At 35.1% G+C, this 26,090-nt stretch overlaps 2 protein-coding genes and 1 pseudogene across 2 annotated transcripts; all 3 read right to left on the bottom strand.

The window, feature by feature from the left end:
• Positions 1-4,341: 4,341 nt before the first annotated feature.
• LOC133705042 (serine/threonine-protein kinase BLUS1) lies at positions 4,342-6,494 on the bottom strand. The gene has a single exon (XM_062130134.1). The coding sequence runs from the start codon at positions 6,265-6,267 to the stop codon at positions 4,639-4,641; it is 1,629 nt and encodes a 542-aa protein (XP_061986118.1). The 5' UTR covers positions 6,268-6,494; the 3' UTR covers positions 4,342-4,638.
• A 4,091-nt stretch (positions 6,495-10,585) lies between these two features.
• LOC133705119 (FHA domain-containing protein At4g14490-like) lies at positions 10,586-11,974 on the bottom strand (annotated as a pseudogene).
• Positions 11,975-12,900: 926 nt separating this feature from the next.
• LOC133704349 (uncharacterized) lies at positions 12,901-20,744 on the bottom strand. The gene is made up of 7 exons (XM_062129156.1): positions 20,557-20,744; positions 19,554-19,668; positions 18,626-18,695; positions 18,060-18,307; positions 16,728-16,844; positions 15,293-15,344; positions 12,901-13,585 (listed from the first exon to the last, which is right to left on the bottom strand). The coding sequence occupies exons 2-7, from the start codon at positions 19,644-19,646 to the stop codon at positions 13,056-13,058; spliced, it is 1,110 nt and encodes a 369-aa protein (XP_061985140.1). The 5' UTR covers positions 19,647-19,668; positions 20,557-20,744; the 3' UTR covers positions 12,901-13,055.
• Positions 20,745-26,090: the final 5,346 nt, after the last annotated feature.

Genomic DNA, 26,090 nt, shown 5'->3' on the forward strand with positions numbered 1-26,090 from the left:
TTACTAAATGTACTAAAACCCCGGCCTGCCAGGTTATTACCTGTATGCTAAATCTAGCATGAATTATTGGATACCTTTCACTTCTATTTAAGTTTTACTACAGTACACAGTAGCCTTATTTTTGTGCAATGAAAACTGAAGCGCAATGCGTAGATGGCACAGCTCGATGTGCTCGATGACTTGTCTGGATATGATTGGTTGATTTTTAGAATACATGGAAATAACCGAGAAGATAGAGAGAGGGGCCTTGTTTGTTAACCAATGTGATTGAAATTAACCGAAGGTCAAACGAGCTTAATTAGTATTTTTTTTTTAATCACCACCTAAATATTGGACCCTAGCAACATTATGATAATGATAACAACAGCGAGGAACACATAATAATTCTGTTGTTTGTCAATGCCCCCTCCACAAGGCCACTAGTTCATCATGAGATCCTAAATAATGTAGTTTCACTGCATGTTATCATGCATATTACTAATTCCATCACTCCTAACACTACGTACTTAACAATCAAAGTATTGAATTCTCCTCCTCCGTGCGCCGGTACGTTTACCATCCGTGACAGACGCTATGAACAGTATTCCTCTTTACAGTCCATGTAACCCACACAAAAAAGAAAAAAAAGGACGTGCATTTTGTAACCCAGAAATTGATTTTTCTTTTTTTCTTTTAAAACCGAAACAGGAGATAAAAAGAAACGCCAGAGAATTGAAGGGTAACCCAGCAATTGATGCGTCGTAAAATTTCTTATTCTCCTTGTCGAAAATGCGCGGAGTCAGATTTCTTGCATTTTCTTTCTTTCGGTCAGTTCACCAATATTTCTTATTTTCACAATTGTCTTTCCTTTATATAACATTACTCACACGGGAAGTTCCTCATCGCACAATATTTTATTTTTTTTGGTGAAATGGCTATAATGCATATAATTGTTTTTTGTTTTTTACGCTTAAGGTCCTATAATCCACAAGCAGTAGCTAAATGTTCATGGGTTAGTACGTGGTTAGTGGTTAGCAAGATAAAAAAAAATTATATTATTATGAAAAGAGAACTGAATATGAATTTGAAGGGCTTCTCTAGTTTTCTCTTCTAATTAAAACGTTTTTCAAACTAAAATATTTTAGTATCGAGAAAAATGACTTGAATCCGTAACCTAAGAACTCACTGCTATAAGGTTAAAGATTGATCGATAATTGGTCGATCACATTTTCTTTCGACAAAAAAAAAAAGTAGAACTTTTAACGTTCTTGGACTACACCGATCATCGTATAGGATCGCATAAACCCATATTTTGTTTTGTACGGATTAACGCATATTTATAGCAATGGGTTTAATATACAAATAATTATCTCATTTTATTCACATGGACGAAACAATATTTTTTTAAAATTAAAGAGAGATCAAGTCTTGAATCCGCAATCTCTTGTCTGATTTATTAAAATAATATTAAGAGCCTCGGGGCAAATTTTCACTATTCGAGCTTACGATTTTTAAGATGCAGAGTAAAATATAAGGTAAATTTTATAATTTTATCTTAAAAAGTTTGATTTATTTCAATTAATCTCCATAACTTTAAATAATCGTTTCACTTTCTCTTATTCATCCATTTTCTTAAGTGATAATAATGAAAAAACGTGTGTAGATTTAAATTTCGTCTATAAAATTTATGAAATATATATCTCACTATCATCTATAAAGTAGTATTAAAAAATAAAAAGAACTTAAATGTGTTGAAATTAAAAAAATGAAAACTTTGAAGAAAAATCACATCTTAAGTGATATTAAACTTTTCTTCAAGCTACCATTCCAATTATATGAGATTCCGAATTTTTTTTCTCTTGGAACTCTTATTCAAGATTTGTTAATAGATCTTAATGAATAATTAGAAATATGCATACATCATATGTATGCTAGTGAGAGTGTGTAGAAGAGATAGCTACACTAGTTCTTGATAGTGTTGGTAATTTTTTTTTATCTTATTTGTTCCCGACTTAACCTTCTTCTCGTATTGTCAAAGTTCCTGTTGATATTTTTTATGGGAAAAAAAATATTTTTTACCTTTTTTCTAACATAAAAGAAATATTTTAAAAATGATGATTTTGATGTTCAAATTGTTCATGGTTGCTAAATAGGCAATCCATAAACTTTTGGGATGAAATTGCAATTTAGGCACCGTTTTTTGTTACTATTTCTGACGAAAATAAATAGAATATGGACGGAAGGCTAGGGAAATTGAAAGGATAACAAAAATAGTGGAGGTTAATTGAAACAAACGAACTTCTTTAGGTGAAACTGAAACACCTCATAAACTTCAGGAGCGTAAATTAAGATTTACCTTCAAATATATTACGAAAATGATCACAAAAGGAGGGGAGCTGGTTTCCAACAAGAGCATCATCATTGATGTATATTATATGCAATGTTTGGCCCAAACTCCCTTTCCTGGTATTTTGTTTATTTCCCTCTTTTTTCTCTTCGTTGGATTTCTTGGATCTTGTTTATCTTTTTGCATATTCAAGGGCTATAACCAATGAAGATCGGTAGGAGGTTAGTTGCTACAGTATTTATGAGTACCGCAACCTTTCCAGTTTAATTTCATTCCAGAAAGCTCTGATTTACACAACTCCATGTACTTGAAAGACAGGTTATCTCAGTGCTCCAAGATTTCCTTGCCATTTTCAAGTGAAAAGGAGGTAGAGTGAACCCATATGTACAAAAGATCGTGCCACATTTAGCTTATCTTTCTTGAAAAACTAGTGGCTAGTGAGGTGAGCCCATAGTGTGCTAAATATAGTTGTGATGTTATGAGGTTCAACAGCCGAAATTGCAGGGTTTTCCCGCAGTGTAACCCGTTGCCGTCTGCTCCACTCATAATTAAATATTGAGAGCTACACCAAAAAGGTTTTTAAAATATGAGCCTGCTCCAATGGTGTGGTTTCCAAGTTTGTCATCGACAAAAAAGCGGGAGAAGAAAGACGGGTCCAATATTAGTAGATAAAATAAATACTCTTATGTATTTAATTTAGTTGCTGTTTCAATATAGGAATCGAAATTAAAGTATGTTCCACTTGATGGCTGTCTCTTCAGCAGCTGAAGTTCAGCGTCTAACAACAGTGAACATCTTCATTGACCTTAAAATCCGAGCTAGTGTTAAGAGATCGTTTGCCATGTTTATCTCTTAGAGAAGCATAAAGAGGACACACCTGCTCAAAAAGTTTAGACTTGAAGTTCAGGTTAAAAATTGCTTGATATATTGTAGGCCTTCTACCAGGAAAGTTTAGGCCTATTTGTTCGATAATAAGGCTTCATGAACTCAAGCCCAGCCCTCTTTGCAGTAATATTTTCATATTGCCCTTTCTTATGTACACAAATGATTTTGTGTTTCTGGGTTTTACCACAAACACTTAAGCTGGTTCTTATTTGTACATGGAAGCCAACAGAGGTGCGGGCTGGCTTGTTGCTTATGGTATTCTACTTACCACTGAGTATCACTTATTTTTCAGAAACACCTGTAAGTTGTTATTCTAAGGTTTTGTAATCCTTGATTTCGGAGTCCAGTTCTCCTTTGAGTTTTTCTTAAAAAATCAAGAACGCAAAAGGGAATGCATAAAATAATGAAATGTTACGGTTGGGCTTCTTTCAGCTTTAATAGATGTCATTGTTGGGCCTAGTCCATCTTTGTAGTCACTCCCCATTACCACCGTCAGTGTTATCTGGGTGAAGTCAGCCCAAGGCTGTCTCAGCCACCTCCGAGGACAAGGGCTCTGCGTTGCAGAAACCAGGCTGTTCCATTCAGCCACTACCGGTCACAATTTGCAATGGCAGACAGCAATTTCTGGACAATTATTTCCTTATTTGTGAACTAGAATAAGAAAACCCAACAAAGTTTCAATTAGCAAGGGTCCAGTATAACAAGCTTCAGGCTTCCAATCCCACAGGCTCAACTTGAAAGAGTGGGAAATCCACTCTGGTAGGGGCTGGGCTAAAATTAAAATATGTCCCGATCAACTGGGTGTTATCAACTGAATATGTTAAAAAAAAAAGAACAATCGGTCGAACCAAAACAGGACCATTTTGGATCTCACACAGATGCGAGTGTTATTTCAAAGCTATGCATATGCATATGATTGCAAGCATGAACACAACTGTAAACTCTACCGGCAAAACAAAAGGTATACAGACAAAAAGCAACGCTTTCTAGTTTTGTATACAGACAGAAACTTGGCTCCTCTTAGAGCTGAGCCCCATATCAACACACAACACAAAATAGCACCACGTCAAGAGAAGGCACAGACTCAATTGCTGACTGAAAAAAACAAAAGATCAAAGTTGTATAAGAGATTGACAGCGAAAGGTCATATTGCATCTCATTCATTGCATGCATTAAGATCTACAAAAGGGATCCTACTGAGCCTGAAGACAAAATTGAAAACCAGATCGAAGTCTCAAAGCCAATTTGTCCTCTACTGTTGCTAAAAACTAGAAAGGAACGCAAGTAAATAAATAAAAAGATGTGAAGGCTTAGTTTTTCCTTTTTACTAATCCTATGAAATCAAACATTATATGCACAAGAAATCAGAAGCTTGAGACGCCAAAATCCCATCTTCCCCAAAAAGTCAATGCTTCAATGAAAAACTCTCAATTAGGAAATGAAGCAGCAGCAAATGCACCAGAAATCACAATCTTAATAAACTCCAATTCCATCTCCAGCTTCAAGTTCTTTTGCTTCTCAATGTCCAACTCCTCCTTCAGATTCTCATTCATTTGCACCATTTGGTCTTCTCCATCAGTCTCCCCTCCCAACAGACCAATTATAATTGCGACATGCCTTCTCTGCTCCTCCAAACTCCTCTTTAATGCCACTAAACCCTCTAACATTGTCACTTGATTTAAACCCTCAACAATTCCTCCCACACCACTCATATTTACACCAATATGATCTCCCACTTGGTTCATCTCTTCTTTAACTGGAGCTGGTGAATTCAGGATTGATGGCTTGGCCGAGTCAACTAAATCACCTGACCCGTCTGACTCGCTGAACTCAATTTTCTTATCTTGAATGATGGATTCACCTCCAAAACGAACCTGTCTCACAACTGAATCATTTTTTGAGTCAGTAGGGAATACTGGGTCAAGCTCGAATCCTTCCTCGTTGAAGTTCCAGCCACTAATCCTTCTAGTCTTCACATGTTGAATCACAGAGTCACCATCAATATCCCCCTCCTCTTCTTCTTCAACATCAGTACCACTCTGGCTTGATATCCCACTTAAAACCTTGGCTTCTTTGAATCTTTCTTCAACACTAGGCAACCCATGCAAAACATTTTTGACAAAATAGTCTAATCCTTTACAGTTTTTAAAAAAAGAATGCTTCAAAAGCTTTGCAGCAGAAGGTCTCTTTGAAGGGTCTTGGTCAAGACAAGAAGCAACCATATCTTTAAAAGCCTTAGAGAACTTCTTGTTCCTGCAACTTTTCTTGTGATTCTCATCATGACAATCAGAGAACCGAAACCTCTTTGTTATCTTCATGATCAAAGACTTTGAAGGAGGAAGGTGAGACAAAGGAGGGCGACCATGGGCTAATTCCAATGCAGTGATACCAAAAGACCATATATCAGCTTTGAAACTATAACCTGTATGGGAGTGTATAACCTCTGGTGCCATCCAATATGGCGTCCCTGCAAGATCAGTTAACCTCATTCTTGATGAGCAAGACAATGAGGATGACCTTTCAAGGGTGTTCAACTCGTAAATTGAGGCTGATACGCCAAAATCTGCGAGCTTTACTTTTCCATTTGAGTCTATAAGGATGTTGCCGGCCTTGACATCTCTGTGTAAATGGCCTTGATCATGAAGATAAGACAATGCGTTTAGAATTTCCTTGAGAACTACACCTATGCATGGCTCTGGTAGGCCATCAGGGAAAGAAGAAGAGATTATGGATTGGAGAGAACCAGCAGACATGAAAGGCATAACCATCCAAAGATGGCGATCAACAGTGAAAGAACAGTGGGATTCAAGAATGTTAGGGTGTGAAAGAAGTGACATGGTCTTGGTTTCACGTCTGACACTATCAAAATCGGCTCGAGATTGATCAAGATCAATGCATTTGATTGCAACAAGAGTTGAGTTCATGGGGACGCATATTGCTTTGTAAACTGTGGCACTAACGCCGACACCAATCTCGTCCAAGATTTTGTATGCGTTTGAGTCAACTGGGTATTGAACCCTTTGGGATTTGGTTCTTTGGTCTTGGAAGTGAGCCATGAAGCTGGCTGTGTCTCGATCTCGAATAGGTGTCTCGAGAGTTTTTTTTTTTTTTTGGTTTGTTGAATTGGGTATGGAGTTACAGGGAGCTTGACAATGAAGGAGGGCTTAAGTTGGAGAAGATAAGAGCTCCTTACGTGGCATTTTTCCTGAGAACAGTCTTCCTTCTGTCTTGAACCTTCCGGAGAAGGAGAGGTAGGTTTTTTGCTGGCGGTTTTCTTGTGAGGTTTCAGTGTTGAAAGGGAGAGGCGCAGTTAGAGCGGTGATTGATCTTTATGAAATGAGAGTGAGAGGATGCATGTGAACGTAGGACTGCTTTTTAACAGTATGGTAGGGACTAAAGAGGGATTGACAGGGAGGCCTTGGGCTTCTTGTAACTAACTGGTTCAGAAATACATTGATTCATTTGGGTTTCAGTTTATACTTGCATCCTGTCACAATACAGGGCAGTTTAACCTTAATCCATTGGGTTTAATCTCCAAATAGTGAATTGGGTTTTATGAATAAAATTACTTGATCAGCTTGGATCTTGGAGCACCTATGACTTGTTAATTTAATGCTGTAAAGAACTTGAAAAATAAACTCATAACATCCTAAACAAATAAAATCTTGTGCAATAAGTAGCTAATTATTATAGCATCGATGCAGAGGATACCCTGCATCCCCAGAAAATGACCTTTCAAGGACTAGAAATATGAGACCATTATCTATGATGTGGTGCTCATCTGCCTATAATCTCAATTTTCGCTGTCTTGCGAGAAAAGGATGTAGTCCAAGAGAGAAAGTCTGATTCACATTGGAACATGTTGGCTTATAGGGTGAATGAGATTTCATGGCAATTTAACACTTTAGATCCATATGTCCGAAGCACACTAAGAAAATGGTGGTTACAAGAGGCAACGGGGTGGCTGAAGTTGGAACACGTCCTTTGCCCTTCCTCAATAAAATTCCTTCAATTACAGGGTAGTTTACCATCAATATGTAAAGTGATAGGAATACTTGTCCAAACGTCTCATCATTCCAACTTCCTTCGATGAATATCCTAGCAGCTCCTCCAATGAAGGAAACCATGTTCAGAATGATTAATGAAACAATTGGCGTAAGTATCATTGTTGATGCTTGGAAATTCAGTCTTCCCATTTGATATAATGCGAAATTGTTCATCATCTGCAGCTTTATTTATCGGCAGGAAACTGGCTTCCCTCATGCCAACGCATTTCAAAATGGCATCCAAACTGCCGAGTGTGTATGCGGTGACTGACTTCATCATCCATATGCGCTGCTCATTCAACCAGGTCTGGATCGAGGCTCCTGTGGAGAGGATCTCTTCAAAATGTTTCAGAAGGGAAGATAGAAAAATGAATGAAAAGACCATAAACCATGATGATGAAACCTGGTTCAGAAGACGGAACGTCTTTTAGAGCTTACAGCTATTGAGTGAATAAAACTCATTGAAGTGCCGAAACAGGTTAAGAAGATACAAAAGGCTTCTTTAGAAATTTATTAGCTAAAACTTGGAACTTGGATGAATTAATTCCTCTGCCTCCTCATGACATCCCTCGAAACAGCAGCTATACCCATGCACTCGGAGATAAAGAAATACAGGCCTTCCATTACACTGTTTCCACGAACATTGGTGAAAAAGCCAGAAGTGTCACTCCAACAAGGATTTTGTCTGTCTAAATCAACATCACCAAGTTCCGACAACACTCGCTCTCTATGTCTAATTTCATGTTAATGACTACTACTTTCAAAATGAGAGAAAAAGCAGATCAAAGAACCAAGAAATGGAGAATTAAGGTAGAAGACAAAGGCGTGCGTATTCTTATAATAATGTGTGACATGTTGGTTATTATTACATTAAAAAAATATATCCTAAAAACAAGAAAAATATTGAAAATACAGTAGATCGGAGAGTGACTGATGATGAAATCCGCCCCTTGTCCTTCCTTTTAAGCATTCCTTCAACAATCGCATAATTCATAAATAGTATCAACATCCTCTCCCCGGTTCCTGAAAGGAAGATTCTAATAACGCCCCCGAAAATAACTGATTCAATGTTCAAGATAGCTATGGTAAAACTATTATAACCTTAATTAAAATAACTGATTCTAAATGTCCGACACAAATCTCGAAGGAGAAGAGAAAGAAAATAAAAAATAAAACAAAAAAAAGGGCACGAGCAATAATTTGTCTACCAAAACCGAACATGTCGTCCTTCAAGAAAGAGAATGCCAAGAAGAATCGAATAGCACGGCAGAAGCAAATTTTTAACCTTTATATGACGGTGGAAGCGTCGCTGAAGCAACGTGGCTTATCTCATGCACTTGGAAGGTTTTTTATATTTTTAATTATTAAAAAGACTAATTTACACCTCAAAGATATTTATTACAACAAAAAAACCTAATTTAAAATATGAAAATGCCCCAAAAAAGCTCAATTAAATTTTGAAACTAAGGTTATTTTAGTAAATTTATTGTGATAAAAAATGTGAAATCTCAGCAAAAACTTTAAAGACTAATCATATGATTTTTTGCTTTTAGGGGTGCTGAAGAAATTTTACTGTAAAAAAATACTATTATAATCTTAATTAAAATAAAAATAGTAAATTAATTACATGGAAAATACCATTTTACCTCTAAATTTAGTCTTCTAGACTGATTTAGCAATTTATTATTATAATTCACATTAATCTTTATAGTGCTACAGTGTTTTCTCCTGACGCTATATATTTTATGCTAAATATATTCCAAAAAAAATGAGGACGGACATGTTCTTCTAGTTCCCTAAGATTATTCATCATTGGAATGTTTCGGTATAAATTATCAAATATAACAGTTGTTTCGTTAATTTATAGCGGATCGAGATTTACTGGGAAAAAAAAATATCTAGTTTTGAAGAGAAACTTAAAGCTACTGACACACATTGTTTTGATAATTGTATATTACTTCCAAAAAATTTAAATAAGCGAAAAATATATTTTTTAAAAAATAAAACTTATCTGAATTAAAGTAGCACTATTTAATCAATATAGGCAAGCACTTACATTCGGTGTCACACTATACAATCTTACCAATGTAGCTAAATAGTGATTAATTCAATCAATATTTTGGTATTATGGACTCGTTTGTTTGCTGAAAAGTAGTATTTTTTGGAAAGTAAATTCTAGAAAAGTAAAATATTTTCTGATGTCTGATAGTATAATGAAAAATAAGTTGAAAAACATTTTCCAGTATTTAGTTATGTCATGGACAATGAACTGAAAAATAACTTATTAATGTTTTAGTTTTTTCAAGTTTATTAAAATAATGAAGAATAAATCTTACAAATTAAAAAGTTGAATGATAATGAAATTGAAAAAAATATAATTTCATAAATTATCTCAAATAAAATAACTAATGATCAAAATAATAAAGATCAAATCTAAAAAATAAAAAAAATAAAAGATGAAGAAATTAAAATAATAATAATAAACATTTCATAAATTATCTCAAATAAAATAAGTAACAATCAAAAGAATGAGGATCAAATTTGATACATAAAAAATTTCAATTAAAACATAATAAGAAAAAAGCAAATAACAATTATAAAAATGATGACCAAAGTTAATATAAAAATTAAATTTTAAGAGATGAAATTAAAAAATAAATATTCAAAACAAAATATATATAACAATCAAAAGTTTGAGAACCAAATTTGATATAATCAGCAAATAATATAACATTTCTAAATTTTTTACAATTTTCAAAAAGTATTTTCTGCCCAAATTTTCTAGAAAAACACTTTTCTGAAAACCAGTTAAATTTTTCATTAACTGGAAAATATTTTTTATTAACTAACTTTTTTAATAGCAAACAAATATAAAAAAATTTTAAAAATAAGTTCCTTAAAATAACTTTCCACTAAACAATCACAGCCTATATTTCCTTAAATTTATCAGCCATCCACATGTGGGGCATCATTAGTTATTATGGTAAATGGCTAGTTGGAGCTCGCCTAACTTAAGGCTCATTGGATTTTTACCCCTTAAACGCGCAGCCAGCTGGGGCTATATTATTTCTTAAGAAACAATATGTTTGTTTATTGTATTTGTTTTTTATTTCGACTGCTTACAGCAAATTGTTTTTTTTATGTAAAGACAATTTATTTATTTATTTTGCACAATACTCCATGAATTTAGTTGACGCGTTTCATTTAAAAACAATATAAAATTATTTATTATATCTCATCTAATTATTTATGCTTTTGAATTATTATTATTTTTAACATAATAAAGAGCTATACTTCACTCGGAAGTTCCACGCATGAGCATAAGGTCTTTAATAATCGCAGAACATGTATGATCACCATCACCATAATAAAATTCAATTTCAGTAGTATTTATGTCGCATGGGCTGCTGCATATCAACTCATGAAAAGTAAAAGCATACAATCTCGAGATGCATGTATAGACTTGTACGAGAATACTAGTCACTAGTCAGCCGTCAAATACCTGGAAAGAACTGAACTGCCTGTCATTACATCGATGACAGCGGGGTGGTCTGGACTGTTACTGGTGCCGGGGTCTTTTTCTGGGGACCTTTCTATCACTTCTTTGAATTTCTCATATTTTCCCTGGACAAAAATGACTGAACCTTCAGCTTGGATCGCAAGATTATATGGATGAAGATCTTCCAATAAGTATACGGAATATTAAACTAAATAAACAGAAAAACCGAGAAAAGAGGAAGTTCGAGGCTGTCGGATTCTAACTAATTTCAATAGATTTTACCAGACCTTGACAATTTCCCTCTCGGCTACGAATTCTGGACTCAGCTCCATGGAATCAAACCATTCCTCCAATGTCAACTTCTCCAAATTGTCTCCACTGGCATTCCCTTTAAATTCCTTTTCCTCCCCCTACAAAACAATCTTCATTCTTTCTGCTTCTAGTACTCCTCAAGGCTCAAATTCACTCTCTTTGCCTCAGCAGGAACCGCGCTTTCCAACTCTTCTCCAAAGCCTTGGGCTTCCTCGGTCTCCCTTTTCCCCTCCGGAACAACTATCACTTCACATTTTCCCTCCGATTTCTCAACATTCTCTTTCTCCAATTTTCGGCACTCCCTCTCTCGCCTTCATTTCCTCTCCGGAACCGAATCGCTGCGACCGGTCTTACTTTACTCAATTCATTAACTCGTCTCCTCGGATTGCGTCTCAACTGCGAGGTTTCCTCATGAACGTTGATTTGGACGAGGATTGAAGTTAGCTCCTCGAGTTTGAAGGTGTTGCCGTCGCGGAGATCGAAGGATTTGTAGGGAGAGAGAACAGTGGAATTGAGAGTAGTGCCGTTGGAGGAATTGAGGTCTTGGAGGCTCCATTTTCCTGATTCTGATACGATTACAAGGTGCTTGGAGGAAATGCCGGCGTCTTTGATAGTGACATTGTTGCCACGGACAACCCGGCCTATTCGGACAGTGGATCCGGGTCTGAATTCCAGGGTTTCGCCTTCTCTATGGCCAAGCTCCACCGTCAGTCTGAGTATCGGGGGCTCCATTGGTTAGAGAGAAACGATTCGGGTGTTGAAGCGTCGTTTTGGAATTTGGAAATTGATATGGAAGTGGAAAAGGAGTGGCAGGTTCTGTAATTAATAAATGGACCGGATTGTCGTTGAATCCAATATTTTGAATGCTGACTGAGCGGCAAGGGACTCTCTCCATTGGCTTATTCTCATATTTGTGTATTCTTTTTATTATTATTATTTATTAATAAGAGGAGATTACCTTGTTTCTAATATCACACCTTATTAATTTGATCGATCAATTTTGTCCTCAACATCTTACAGTTTTTGAATATTGTCTTTCCAACTGGTCTTTATTAATAATTACTAGACTCTCTCAACGACTTGTGTGTTTTATTAAGTGAGCAATTTCAGCGAGAAATATCCTCGCGTTCCATCTTAATATTCCAAAAAATATGGATTTAGTGATTTTGATATTGAAGTGAATTTGTGGGTTTTAGATTGTCTTAGCCCTCTATTTTGTTGAATTAATGAAACATTAAATGGTTTTGTTAAATATTTTTAAGAGAGAGTGGGTGGAAGGATTAGGTTAAGGATGCAATATAATGTTAAAAGAATTAAAAATTATGGTTGGAATCGATGAAGGGCAACTGTAAATGAGTCAATGCAAGTAAAGTCGGGCAGGTGTGCTTTTTTTTTTTTTGGATTTTATGGCCAAGTGTATACCCAGGAAAGCTTTTATTAATCGAGACTAAGTTCATTTATTTATTTTTGCTGCCAAAGTAGGTTCAGTTTCAGCACCGAGAACAGAATCGTGGGAGGCTTATTATGTTTTGCCTCTACCTTGGAATTACAGGTGAAGACAACTTCGAAACTGATTCAGTTATTGAGGCTGGCTCTGTTCAGGGTGAAGGGGGGCATGTGATTGGGCATCCCTTAATGAATGAAATTCGTGGGTACTTTGGCTCGAGATTGGACTGTGCGCACATGCCATGTTCTAACGTGGGTCATGGTTTTGAGCTTGGACTCCATACTTCAACCTCCAGTGGGGTGGCTTCATCCCAAATGAGAGCCTGAGACGGTAGGAGTTTTGGAGGACTCCATAATTCAACCTCCATTGTGATTAAGATTCTAGATTTTGAGAGGCAAAATTGTTACGAGATTGGAGTTTTAGAGGGCACAAATTTACAGGTGATATTGTAAAGTTAAGATTTATCAGTACTTGTCAATGCTCCTCCTCGGTTTTTCAACTGATAGCAGCTGATCATCTAAGCTAGTCTCTAAAATGCAATCACTCTTGTCTGGAAGGTCCTCGGTGTTCCAAAAACTTCCATGACAGTCTTGCAGTATTTGACAAAGGCATCCCAAACTTCAAGGCATCCTTCATCCATTTTACCCGGTTAACGAGCACCTCCAGGTCCAGAACAGCAGCTCCAATCGTATCTGAGAATGTGGAATCCGAACATATACCTCCATCAGTTCTCATCTTCTTCAGGGGGGGGTCATTATCGTCATTGTCCTTTCCGCCAGCATCTTCCACCACTTCAGCAGATGCATCTCTAACTTGTGGACTTGATTGACTATCTGAGCACCTAGATTTAGCAGCTCCACCATTTGTTACACCTAACACTATATTTCTTCCTGGTGTACGTGTCTCCTTAGATGCAGCAGGGTTCAAAGGCCCTTTTCCCATTAGTTCATATCTACTAGTTGCAATATGGGAAGAAAGCGAAGCATTCAGCTCGTAAGATGCTCTAACTGTATCTTCGGGGTCCTTTCTCATTTTATCAGCTGCATGGACTGCCAAGTTTGTGGGACTCCCTGCAACCATCATGCTTCCCATGTCAAGCAAGTAAAATAATCCTAAAATCAGGTCGCTGTGCCAAAAAGTTCCCAAAAACAGTCATGGAAGTAAAATAAAGACAAAGGCAAACGACAATCACCGAACTAAAGGCCCATATGGTGTCATTTCCTCCTCTCTTTTTTTAAAACAAAAACTGTTTTATGTTTACTGTCTTATAAAAGTTTTTTTTTTTAAAAAAAAAGGATAAGATAAATGGCGTGTACTTAAACTCTGCGTTTCTAATTACATTTATTATGTCTTTGTATAATAACCAATTCTTCAATGTCTTTTCATCCAAAATGGCAAGATTAAATTTTTTATTCCAAGAATATCTTTCGGTTGTTTTTCTAATTGAAAAAATATCCTTGAGTTATACAAGGATATAGTAAAAAAATCAATGAAAACATAAATAAAAATTACTCAACCATTGAAATCTTAAAAGAATAATTTTTTTTTTGAAAAAAAAAATTATTTTCCTGTACAAGAAAAGGATATTCTTGGAATAAAGATACAACCATTTCAATTTAAATGAAAAAACTTGATAAAATGAAATATGGTATAATTGGGTGGCACACATCGTATATAATAAATACAATTAGAAATGTACATATATAGTGGATAGTTATCCAATTACATAAGGACAAATTAAATCATCTCCTTAAAAGTATATGAAGGAAAAATTCTAGCACAAACTTAATTGAAGAATTATAATAATATTTAGTAAATTAAAAAAGGTAAAAACTAATGATATTATGTGATTTAATCATGATAATAAAATGGTGGCATCATGGCATCAACATGCATAGCAATGATGGTGGTGGCAACGGTATTATGCTAAAGGTGATGATAATTGACAAGGCATAAAGAGTAATATCAAATTTACAGTGATTGTTACTTTATTGGTAAATAGTGATAATTATAGTTAGTGATAATGATACGATAAGATTGATCGTGATTATATGATTACGATAAATATAATCATAATAAGTTCATGAAAGTTATGAAAATAATGGTGGCAATATTAGTAAAACTAAACACATAAAACCATTTTTGTTGTTCTTAAAAGCCTAATTTAATTATTAAAATTATTCAAGGGACAAAATAAACATAATAGTGCTACCAAACACAATTGATATTGAAAACAAGTCATTGTTTTAAAAATCATAATGAATATTAGAAGCCGAAATCCAAGATGAAGAAGCAATAAAATCAGAAAAACACCATAACATGTTATGCAACTCTCGTCACCTTTCCACATTCAGTTCATTCATTGACCAAATCTTCCACCTGCCTACTACTTTCACAATCCTAAAATCTTCTCAAAGTTTTAACAACTATAAACCAGGTCATTCAAATTTGGTATCCTAAAACCAAATATAAAATATTCATCTTAGCAAATAATCACCAATAATATATCGTCATTATCAACTATTTTTTTTAAGTCAATTTTGGTGATCTTATTAACTTTGGGAGCAGCCTAAAGCCAGCAGATAAAAAGACAGAATAGATTTTGAAAGCAATATTAACTTTGGGATCAGCCTAAAGCCAGCAGATAAAAAGACAGAATAGATTTTGAATGCAATATTAACTTTGGGATCAGCCTAAAGCCAGCAGATAAAAAGACAGTATAGATTTTGAATGCAATATGCATAAAGTTTCTTAAACTTTGAACAATCAAAAATTACCTTGATTCACAGGTTTGATCAACCGAGCACATGGATGATGATTGTTGATCCCCTGTAACAAACAAGGCATTGAAAAATGAATTAGCCATTTGTAGCATAAAAAAAACCAATCTTACACGAAAAGAAGGTATGAAAGAGCGTTCCACATATAATAAGATAGAAATTGCACTAGAACCTACAGAAGACATGAAGATAAAGCAAAATGGCTGACAGTAGATCCTGAACATATAATCACTGCAATCATGAATAAAAGCTAGGGAAATCAGAGAATTAGAGTTGAGAATGCCAAAATTATTGAGCATAGATAATTACCACCACGTACAGAAATTGACTCCAACATTAACAGCAAGATCATAAATGATTCAAATAACATGAGATCGAACACTACAGCTCAAAAGGGGAAAAATTAATCATGGTCTCCATTTAATAAAACTTCAAGATAAACAAAGATAACTAGCTTTTAGTGTTCCAACTTACAAAGGTTGGTTGATACCCAATTTCACCATTGACATAAAAAGGAAGCATGAAGTGTACCCATAACAACCACTATCACATTGCAAAGCACAATTTCAAACCACACACAGAAATTATGGAAAAAGTCAATGAATACTTCCACACTCTGATAAGTAGGAGAGCCATTCTTCAAGAAATAACAGTATTTGAACTATAGGAATCATAATGTTTAGTAATTCCTCAAACAATTCCATAAATGTGATTTGAATGTCTCCCTAAATTTTTATTAATTTTTTCTAAAGAGAAAATAAATGCCATGCAACCTTTTATTGTTGTCTTGTTTTGTTGACTTTATTTCCTATTGTGAGTTCTCCTGCACCTAGGAGCTCCACCATTTCATCACCCATGAGCTTCACCATTTCAGCCTCAATGTCCCACAAAAGTTAACCAGCAAGAAGATTGCTAATGTTTACCAATCAGTAAAACAAAGTCTTTCTCTTTCTCCTCCACCCCCAAAATAGGGAAATAGGGAATTAGAAAAAAACAATAGAATTACATAAAAAGGGATCTAATTCTGTACTATCTCTGTCAAACATGAACACACTCATTCATCAGTGATAAGTGATAAAACCAGATTCAATTCCACATTGTGTTCTACAGTTGTCTAACTTTCTGGTTCATGCAATTCAACATCACTTGCTCATGTCATTTTATCACATTCCATCAAAGGGTGAACAACAAGACATACATAAACAGCCCCTCAGATCACATAAATGTAAAGGAGCAAATACTACCATGACTAGAAATGCATCAATATTCTTTCTCTCTCACAATATATGTTTACTCATGTAAACTAAGCATTTATTGGTGTTACAGAGGTTTCAGAGTTCCACTGACACAGTCAAATATCTAACCTTTAAAAACAGTTAGCGATAAAATATAGTGCTATTAATAAGAAAATAAAAGAGTACAAGGGATTTACCGAAGGAATTGGCACTGTCCAACCATTGTCTGGAGACCAACTCAAGGATGGGCGGAAATCCTTGGAGGAAGCTTCATAAGACGACCCTTCACCAGCAGGGGGTGGAAACAATTCAATCTACAAGTACAAACATTTTTGGATAGACAAGAAAGTCAGCAAAATACTTTTACAGCAACTTAATAGCAAGTATAAAGCACGATATTAAGAGAAACTCTATAGGAAAACTTCATAGAAGGAGATGTTAGAAGGATTGCAACAAAAAATTCAAGCTGTTTGAGATGTAACTCGTTATGCCCTTATATTTTGTGCAACCCTCTAGCAGTTCATCTCACACTAAAATCTCTAAACCGCTTACCAAACATAATACGCATAAGAAAAAACATATATGGGCAAAAAAGTCATTTACAGCATTTTGTTCCGTCTCAAAGACAGAAATTTTTTTTGTATCATCCACCATATCAAACACAAATTAGTCTCATCCCTAGCATTCCGTCTCAACTGTCTCATCCCTAACATCCTGACTCCAAACCTAACCTAACCAAATAGATATGAATCATATTAATTCCCTCCAAAAGCTTCTCCAGTCTATCTTTTGATAGCAAGCATTTGTTTCATGTTCCCAGCATAATCAATTGATCCTAGATGGGGACATAGCAATTAAGAGAAGATATGTAATCACAATATAATGAAGTGCTTCTCAATAAAAATTTTCATTTGTACATTTTAGTTTGTGAAGCAAGCACTCACATTTTCAAGAAATTTTACATTATTTGGTGCTTGTACAGTCACTTTTGTGTTGCTTAATGTGTAATTTTAAGGCATATGTTGTTTAATTTTTAAGAGTTATAATCACAAACCTTGTGCTTCTGAAATCCAAATGGACCTATCATCACGAACTAGATAGAACAATAGAGAACTAAACTAATACTAGCTCAGAAAGATTAGCTCTTAAGTTATATGCAATTCTAATTAGTGGCACAAAAAAGGAAGGTCTCTTGTGAAATAACAAGACAAAGCATAAAATTACAATCCTAGATAAGCTCTAATTGACTACAAGGCATTTTCAGCGTGTGAAATATGAGAGCAACATGACATTAAATACAGTAATAAATGTAGTAACAGCAAGAAAACTTGAGAGCACAACATGACATTAAATAAAGTAATCAATGTAGTAACAAGAAGAAAACTTGAGAGCGCAACATGACATTAAATAAAGTAATCAATGTAGTAACAAGAAGAAAACTTGAGAGCGCAACAAGTTCAAATGACCCACAAGTCAAAGTGTCATCAGAGCAACTTGTGAATCAAAACCAGATAGAACAAACATGTTACCTGATATTTGTCATTTCCTAATGCTTTAGTTAGTCTTCCAGACCAATAACAACCATCAGTCCACCAATCTACAAAATCTCCCACCTTCCAAACATCATTCACAGCGACTACCAATTCTGAGATGGTCTTGATTTCAGACAATTTGCTTTCAAGATAGACAGAAGGAAAGCAAGGGCGCACCATCAATTGCCTCTCTGTATTCTTGAGTCTAGGCTTTGGATATTGATATAGCTTTGTCCAATTTAGTTCTACATTCATGAACAAAATAATTGTTAAAGCTCGCATAAATTGGAACAGACCAGCAAGAGCTAATTCAACAAGCATATTTATAGCATACGATTCTACAATTACATTGGACATATTTACAGTGATGGCAGACAAATAACATTCTACAATAACTAAGGTTGCTTGCACTTTTATTTTTCTAGGAAAGCATTAGAAAGAGTCACTAGATTTGTTATGATAACAAGTATCATTAATCAATCAGTCAAAATACTGACATGCAAAGTGTAGAGGAAGATTATCACAACAGTCTGAGAACATGCCATGAGAGAGAGATCACTTACTTTCATCTGGAAAGTCGTAATATTGCAATGCATACTGCATCCCAGAATCTCTCCGGGCAATATCTATTATCTGATGGAAAGCACAAAATTTGAAAAGCAGAAATTTATGAAAAGAAAAAAGTGTTCAAAGTCAAAAAAAAAAAAAAAAAAAAAAAAACTTACAGAAACAGGCTTCACTAATAAATTGTGAAACAAAATGTAACTCTGAATAGATGCCAGTAGCCTACTCAAGCATTTACTATTACTTCAAAATATTCAATTCTAACATCCTCCTGTTAACCACTAAATAATAGGTTCTTAACACACAGTGATGGCAGATAACTGGAAAAGGTTCATCTTAACAAGATTACCCAACTAGAATTGTCATATAATATCTCTGTTGGCTAAGATAATGTGATATTGTTTGATTCTCAGTAGTTATTCTTTGCATGTTGAAAGCATAGAAGAGAAGAATGATCTGATGTGAAAAGCTCTCCATCTTCTTACTTTGCAGCAGAAAGAAAGCAGGGAGCAGTTTGGCTTTTAGAACCTGTCCCACCTAGCTTTGATTACAAGACAGTTTTAAAATCTTCCACATGAAAGATTTAACTTGCATTTATATATCAGGCATTCACAGTTAGTGAAATAATGCTTCGAAGTAGTGAAAGTAGCTCAAACTCTCAAAGAAAAGAAGAAAGGAAAATAAAATCAGCAGTTTAACAAATTAACTTTAATTTCCTCAAAAAATTGGAAACATCCAATCTCAAAGTCAAAGAAAAGGTTTTGCCAGGACATCACAAAGCATATACATCTCATCTAAAAAAAGATGACTAAGAAGATGTCACAATCATGTGTTGCTCTTTCTGTTCCTTGGTGTCAACCAGCAAGAATTTGGTTGCCTTTAAATAACTCAGAAACGTAATCTGTCGCTGCAAACCTTTGTTCATACCTTGCAACGGAACCAAGCACCACGGTAACCTTGTGCAAAAGATCTTGCCTCTGCAAGCTGACCCACTTTAAAAGGAAGGTCATTCTCATCCATGATTGTCCATCAAATTGTATAGCTACAGAAATTGAGATTTCTAAGTAAGTGATCATAGACCAAATGAAGGGGTAGAAAAGGTATATCAACAATACATGTACAGAAGCACTTCATTCACGCTTAAAAGGAAAAGGAAAACTATTGCAATCCCCTATTCTTCGTTCATTCTAATTAGAGGTTAAGAAACCCTTGAGTTTGTGACACAAAGCACTTCAGCCATGAGCTGGAATTCTAAAACAGTCTAAAACAAACAAATCCCGACTTATACAGTAAGCAAGGTAGTGGAAACACCCTTCCATTCACTAGAAATCACTGCTCTCCCGGTAGTTAGCAGCCAAGAACAATCTAATCAACAACCCACCACCACGAAGATAAATAAAGATGATTTTCCAAGTTTTTCGAAAGACATTCCCTGAACCCAGTATCATTTAATTGGGACTGACATTTAATCCAATTATTTTTCAGAAAAATATCTAACATTCTGACATTACATGACATCTAGAGACCTATTGACAAGCAATATCCAAACATGATATATGTAGTACAAAAACTGTCATAAAGTGGAAAGAAAAGAAAAACCTTAATAACCCATTTACTATCAGGAAAAAAAAATCCTTACAGTCATTAAAGAGGGATGGCCAAGAAAAAAAAGAGAGAGAAGGATTTACAGAGTAAACATGCATTGCTGTGTTAACAAACTATTATTATTATTAACAAAAAATAATATGTTAAACCTAATAAATCATTGGTTCCGTTCAATTTTAAAAACAAAGCCGGGAAACAACCAAACGAAAGAATGATTTCACATAAGAATCAAAACTCAAATCCTTTCACTCTCGTTTTCAAGTGTCGAACAGCAAAAAAAATTGAGAAACTAATAATAATACCAAGAAAAAAATCGGGTGCGTACCTGCAATGTCGAAACTTTGCAGTTGCGCGTTGATTAGGGATTGGAAAGAGAGAATGCGATTAAGAAAAGGAGAGGAGGGGGCTCGATGCGATGGATAAAATAAAAGGGCGTCCTGAGAAATAAACTCCACGGGGTATTCGGCAGAAATAGTGAGTTATTGCCTAAAAAATAAAAACGCCAGTTTGCACGCGTTGCTATTGCGGGGCTTTTTTTTATTTTATTTTTATTAAATTATATGATAATTAACATAAATATTTATAAACGCCAGTTAGAATAGATGTTCATAAGAATTTTAATAATTTAAATTGAGAATTCTATTTGTGTATTTTTTTTTTAGAAACTTGTTTTTTTATTGTAAACATGATTTTTTAAATAAAATATTACCATGGACTATAAAGCAGGTTTAAAAAACATATATATATATATATATAATTTTTATTTGATTGTATAAAAAAATAAAAACTTTGATAAAATTATATAAAAATAATAAAATGAATATTTTATTTTAAATAAATTCTCATAAACAATTTTTTTATGTTAGGTTCATGTATGATATTCATAAATAAATTATTAATATTATTATAAACAACTCTCGTCTTATTTATAAGTTATAAACATAATTGGTTATAATATTATTTTAATAATTTTATTTTAAAAAGATCATTATAAAATATAAAAATAAAACAATTAACGACTTTCTCTCTCAATTCGTAACTTGTAGTAATTAAAACATAAAGAAAATAAAATTTTCATGGGTGAAATGTTAACATAAAAAACTACAAGGATAAAAAATGTTAAATATAAAAGTATCAGGATCACATAATTGTTTATCATAGTTTTTTTTTATTTTAAGTTGAATTATAAATAGCACCTAGGGAATGGATATTTAAAATTTAATGAAGAAAATATGAATATCTGAATTTTTATTCAATAAACAATTGATAGAATATAAATATAATAAAAACTTGATTCGTGGACACTCGTCACCATCTCTAGATGTGAGACTAGCATTGCTGGCCTGGCCCGGAAAATGATCCACGGATTTGAATTTGTTCCGCGGAGTCAGGGGACGGAGGTTTATACTTTATTGAACGCATAACTTTTTCAAATTTGCTCAATGACATTGTTTTCTAAATATAAAGTGCAATATGACCCTTATGCTTACCTGATTTTCCACTTTGATCTTTCTGTTTAACAATATGTCAACAAGCTCAAGATAATTTTTCTCATAATCTTCAATTTTTTTCTTATCTATGAAATTTTGATTTCCTGGACCAGGAAAGAGAAACTGAGATCTTGAATCTGGACAGGAGAACCTTTTTAAGTGATGGAATATAAGCAAAAGGGTCATATTAAAAAAATTAATTGATGGAGGGTCACATTAATAATTAAAATAAATAATTAAGCACCGTATGCTTAATAATTAAAATCTTAATAATTAAGATCAGTTCATGTGAAGACTCAGGTTAATAATTAAAATGAGTGGTATTAAAAAACTTTAAAGATTAATCCTCAAAACTTCCTATATATACCACCAGATCCAGCACCGTATGCTTTGGATTCTAGTTTGAGAAGTTGAGATGAAGAATCTAATTGCATGGGTTAGTGGTTTTGGCGCTTCATGGAAAATGAATTTTGAGCTGCAATCCATGTTTAGAAAGTCCCAAAATAAGATGATAATTCATTGATAGGTGTGTTTCATCCTACATCGCGCGATGATCTTTTTTTAAAAAAAAAGAATAAGATTTGTGATGTTTTATTTTTTAAAAAAAATATTTTGTTTAAGAAGTCGTCACCTAATATTATAACTACTAAAAATTTTAATTAACCTTTATATATTCTATGATAAAAGACTAGTTACGCTAGATAAAAAATATTATCATCCTTAAAGCGTTATATCTTAAGTAGGCTGCATTGCTAGTTTTTATCTTAAATTTTTATGGGTTATTGTGTTATGTTATTAATGATTTGTTTGTAATATTTATTATTTTTACTATAATTTAAGTCATTATAAGTGTTACAAACTTCTTTAATTTTTCCTCAAATGCAAGAATGAATTTCTAAATACAAGCTATGGAAAGTGGGTAAAAGTTAAATGACGTCTCATTTAAAATTAAAGTGAGATGTATTTATTGATTTCAAAGTCAGAAATATTGATCCCGATATTTATTAACACTGGAGTCATAAATATTATAAACAAACCATCTCATCTGAGAGTTAGATCATTCTGGAAAAAAATTTGTATTTTTTACCTAGGCAGGTCGCCAATGAAAATTAAACCAACCTTAAAAATCATTGTATTTTTCACTTGGGAAAGTCTCCCATTAAAATTAGATCAACCTGAAAAATCTTTGTATTTTTCACCAACGAACAAGTCATTTGGGATAATTTGATCATTTAGAAAAAAATTTATATTTTTCACCAACATATAGGTTGTATGGGACAATTAAATCATTTTAAATTTTTTTAAGTTTTTAATAAATATCATCTTTTTTTTTACAAATTTACTACGTAAAGTTTTTTTCAAAAACATTTGTACCATAAGCATTGTAAAGAGTGGAGCAACTATTATACTCTAATTTCAGCTCCTAATTTTCTAAATATTTTTAAAAATATAAAAATATTAAAGAAAATACAAAATTCTAAAAAAACATATATATTTTTTCAACGCGACCAATAACAACCATTTTGTAATTTTCTACATTTTACCTTTTGCTTTTGCTTTTGCTTTTGCTTTTGCTTTTATAATCTTTTTCTAAAATAAAAGGTAAACAATAATAATAATAAATAAAGTGTATTAAATATTGTCTGCTCATTATTGCAGAGGGGCAAAAATTGACAGACAACATTGTTGGCCACTCAACATTGTTATGATTTACAGGATAGCATAAAGGGGGAGCTCGAGAAAACGATGAGGGGAGCCTTCACTGTAATTTTACTAGACTGGCCAAAATACCCAGGAACAAAACTTTCAACCCATGGCTTCCCTCTCCAACTAATACCCGTTTGAACAAACCAGCCCTCAACCATTTCTCCTCCACCACTGAACCAGCAGCAACCACCACGCCAATCCTTCTCTCGGCTCCAGCTCTGCCCAGCGGCAACCAACACCCTTTCAGCCTCCTCTCCACTGTTTCTCCATCATCGATCCTTTAACACAAACAAACCCGTTAGCAACCACCTTCGTTTCCAAAACAGCAGCTGCTCCTTTACCCATCTCCGCCGTAGCCTCCTCAACCAGCGACAGCCACTACCCCCACGGCCAGCACCACCAACTCCAGCCGCCAGCCACCGTGGGCTTACCCATTTATAGTAACACTCTTCAACATCCAGTAGCGGTGGTTTCTCCTCTGCACCGCCATCGTGAGCACCACCAGCTCATCATCCCTCAGCCACCGTGAGGAGCCCTGACGCAGTCCAGCACAGCAGCGTCACTAACATCCGACACACTTCCATACATGGAAAATAAAGCAGCCAGGGATATCCTTCTAGCCAGGGCAAAAATGTTATCAAGAAAAGGCTAAGAGTGCTATAATGGAAGCTGCCGCAGCAAAAGGTAAAGGGATTCAGATAAATAAGCCCCAGGCACAAGCATCTCAACCAATGGCTAAATCAGCTGAAGCTGAGATGGAATTAAACAGACGGTATAGTGACTTAGCCGGAGTAGTAATTGCATCTGGGAATTTGTTACCGAAAACATGGTCAGATTCGGAATTGTCAAAAATTAACACCTATAATGTTAAGCAATTAGACAGTGCTCAATCCATGATAGTAGGGTCTGCTTTGCTGATGGAAATTAGGAATGATAAGGTGTCTAGAGATCTCCTCTACAAAATCCTCCTCTTAGCTATATCACTTCCTCTCCCAGGCGGAGATGTTGACGCTCACCTTTTGACTCCACCTCCTGATGCAGGTTATGGGACTCAGAGCATGGAAGCAAAAATTGATACTGAGAATAATCAAGATGATGAACTTGCGGAAGCTGAAGCTGAGTTGCTTGCCATGAGCAAGGAAAGAGAAAAGAAGAAGAACAAGAAGAAAGCAACATCCAGCATAGCTAATGTCCTCCTTGAAAACTTAGATGTTAAGGGTGAAGACAACAGGAAAAGGGATATGTCAGCCTGTGCATACTGCTATTTGGCTGCCCATCTTCTGAGATTAGCTATCAAGACGCCAGAGAGTTTTCTAAGGTCCATAGAAAACTTCAAAGCTAGATATCAAGGTTGGTATGATGATGGTAGTGACATCTTGGTGAACCTGGGGTTAACTGCTGAGTTTGCCACTTCCCTGAGAGAAGCGCTAGGGAGGGATCCACCGCTAGTAAACACCTGGGTCATGTGGGTGGCATATAATGAGAACGAAGGAAACATGGATCGTCGCAACTCAAGCATGCTAGACTACTTGGCTGGTCAAGTATTCTCTTACATGGGAATGAAAGGATACCAGCTGACCATGGATATCCAAAAATCGACCATGTGTGACATGAGCACTTTATTGTCTGAGCTGAAATGCCGTCTGACACGTCAAGCTGTTTTGGCCATAGAAGATGTTTTAAGGCATGAAAAGCTTCCTAACCGAAAAACATACTTTAGATACTCTAGAGTGTTCGATCCGGGTTATTTTTCAAATTTGCAAACTAAGAAATGTCCCGCCCTGGTTTATCTCCTTGCCAAGACTTACAAAGAGATCTCTACCTCCACGTCAGAGGCGTCTGATCCTCTCTCCATTTACGGGATCAGAAATATCGGGGATGGACTAAAAGAGTCTTTGGACGAAGTCTCTGCCAGGTTGGTAAATAAGATATCCAAGAGCACAGTAAACCATAAAAGCCACCACCTACAGCCCCCTCATCACCACCAGCATCAGCCATTCTTCCCTGCCTTTTCAGCCTCCAACCGCCTGCAACACTACAGCTCCTCTCACACGGCCAACACCAGAAAACCAACCAGCCGAAACCCAATAACCCGAAGCATAACTCGTCATCACCCTTCAGTCTAGACCACAACAGGAAAGCCACCTATGGTCACTGTAACAGCAACCATCAGAGAGAGGAAGAAGATGAAAATAAAAGAAGAAAAACCCGAGATTTCTTGTGATTGTTTCTCTATTTTCAGGTTACAATTAGTGACACCGCCAGCACCATTGTATAGAAGAGAGGAAGGGCTGAACGATCAAGTGGGTCACTCGTCGCCCAAGTTGCTGGCGCTCTTCCTCGCCCGCCGCCGTCCACGGCCGTGCGTGTCGTCCACGCGCCACAGTATGCAACAACTGTTCCAGCAGCCCTTTTTGTTGATTAATCCGTCTTGAAGGTGGGTTCTGGGAGTTTAGAATGATTTTATTTTCTTGATTTGGTGTTCATGTGTTTGCTTGTTATGTAAATTGTAAGTGTGTAATTGGAAGTACGTGTGAGTAAATTTAAAAAAAAGGGTGTGTGTTGCATGAATTTTAATTTTTAGTACTGTTGGAACAAATAACAGAAAAAAAAAACAAGAAATAAAATACCATAAAACATTGTTAATCATAAAACAAAAACC

This window comes from Populus nigra, chromosome 10 (assembly GCF_951802175.1).
Source record: "Populus nigra chromosome 10, ddPopNigr1.1, whole genome shotgun sequence".
Taxonomy (NCBI): Eukaryota; Viridiplantae; Streptophyta; class Magnoliopsida; order Malpighiales; family Salicaceae; genus Populus; species Populus nigra.

Coding starts and splice junctions, on each gene's coding strand:
- LOC133705042 (XM_062130134.1), bottom strand. CDS start 6,267: ATGGCTCACTTCCAAGACCAAAGAACCAAATCCCAAAGGGTTCAATAC.
- LOC133704349 (XM_062129156.1), bottom strand. CDS start 19,646: ATGGATGAGAATGACCTTCCTTTTAAAGTGGGTCAGCTTGCAGAGGCA. Junction 18,696..19,553: donor GTGCTTGGTTCCGTTGCAAG/GTATGAACAAAG, acceptor GCTTTCCATCAG/ATAATAGATATTGCCCGGAG. Junction 18,308..18,625: donor TTACGACTTTCCAGATGAAA/GTAAGTGATCTC, acceptor TCATGAATGTAG/AACTAAATTGGACAAAGCTA.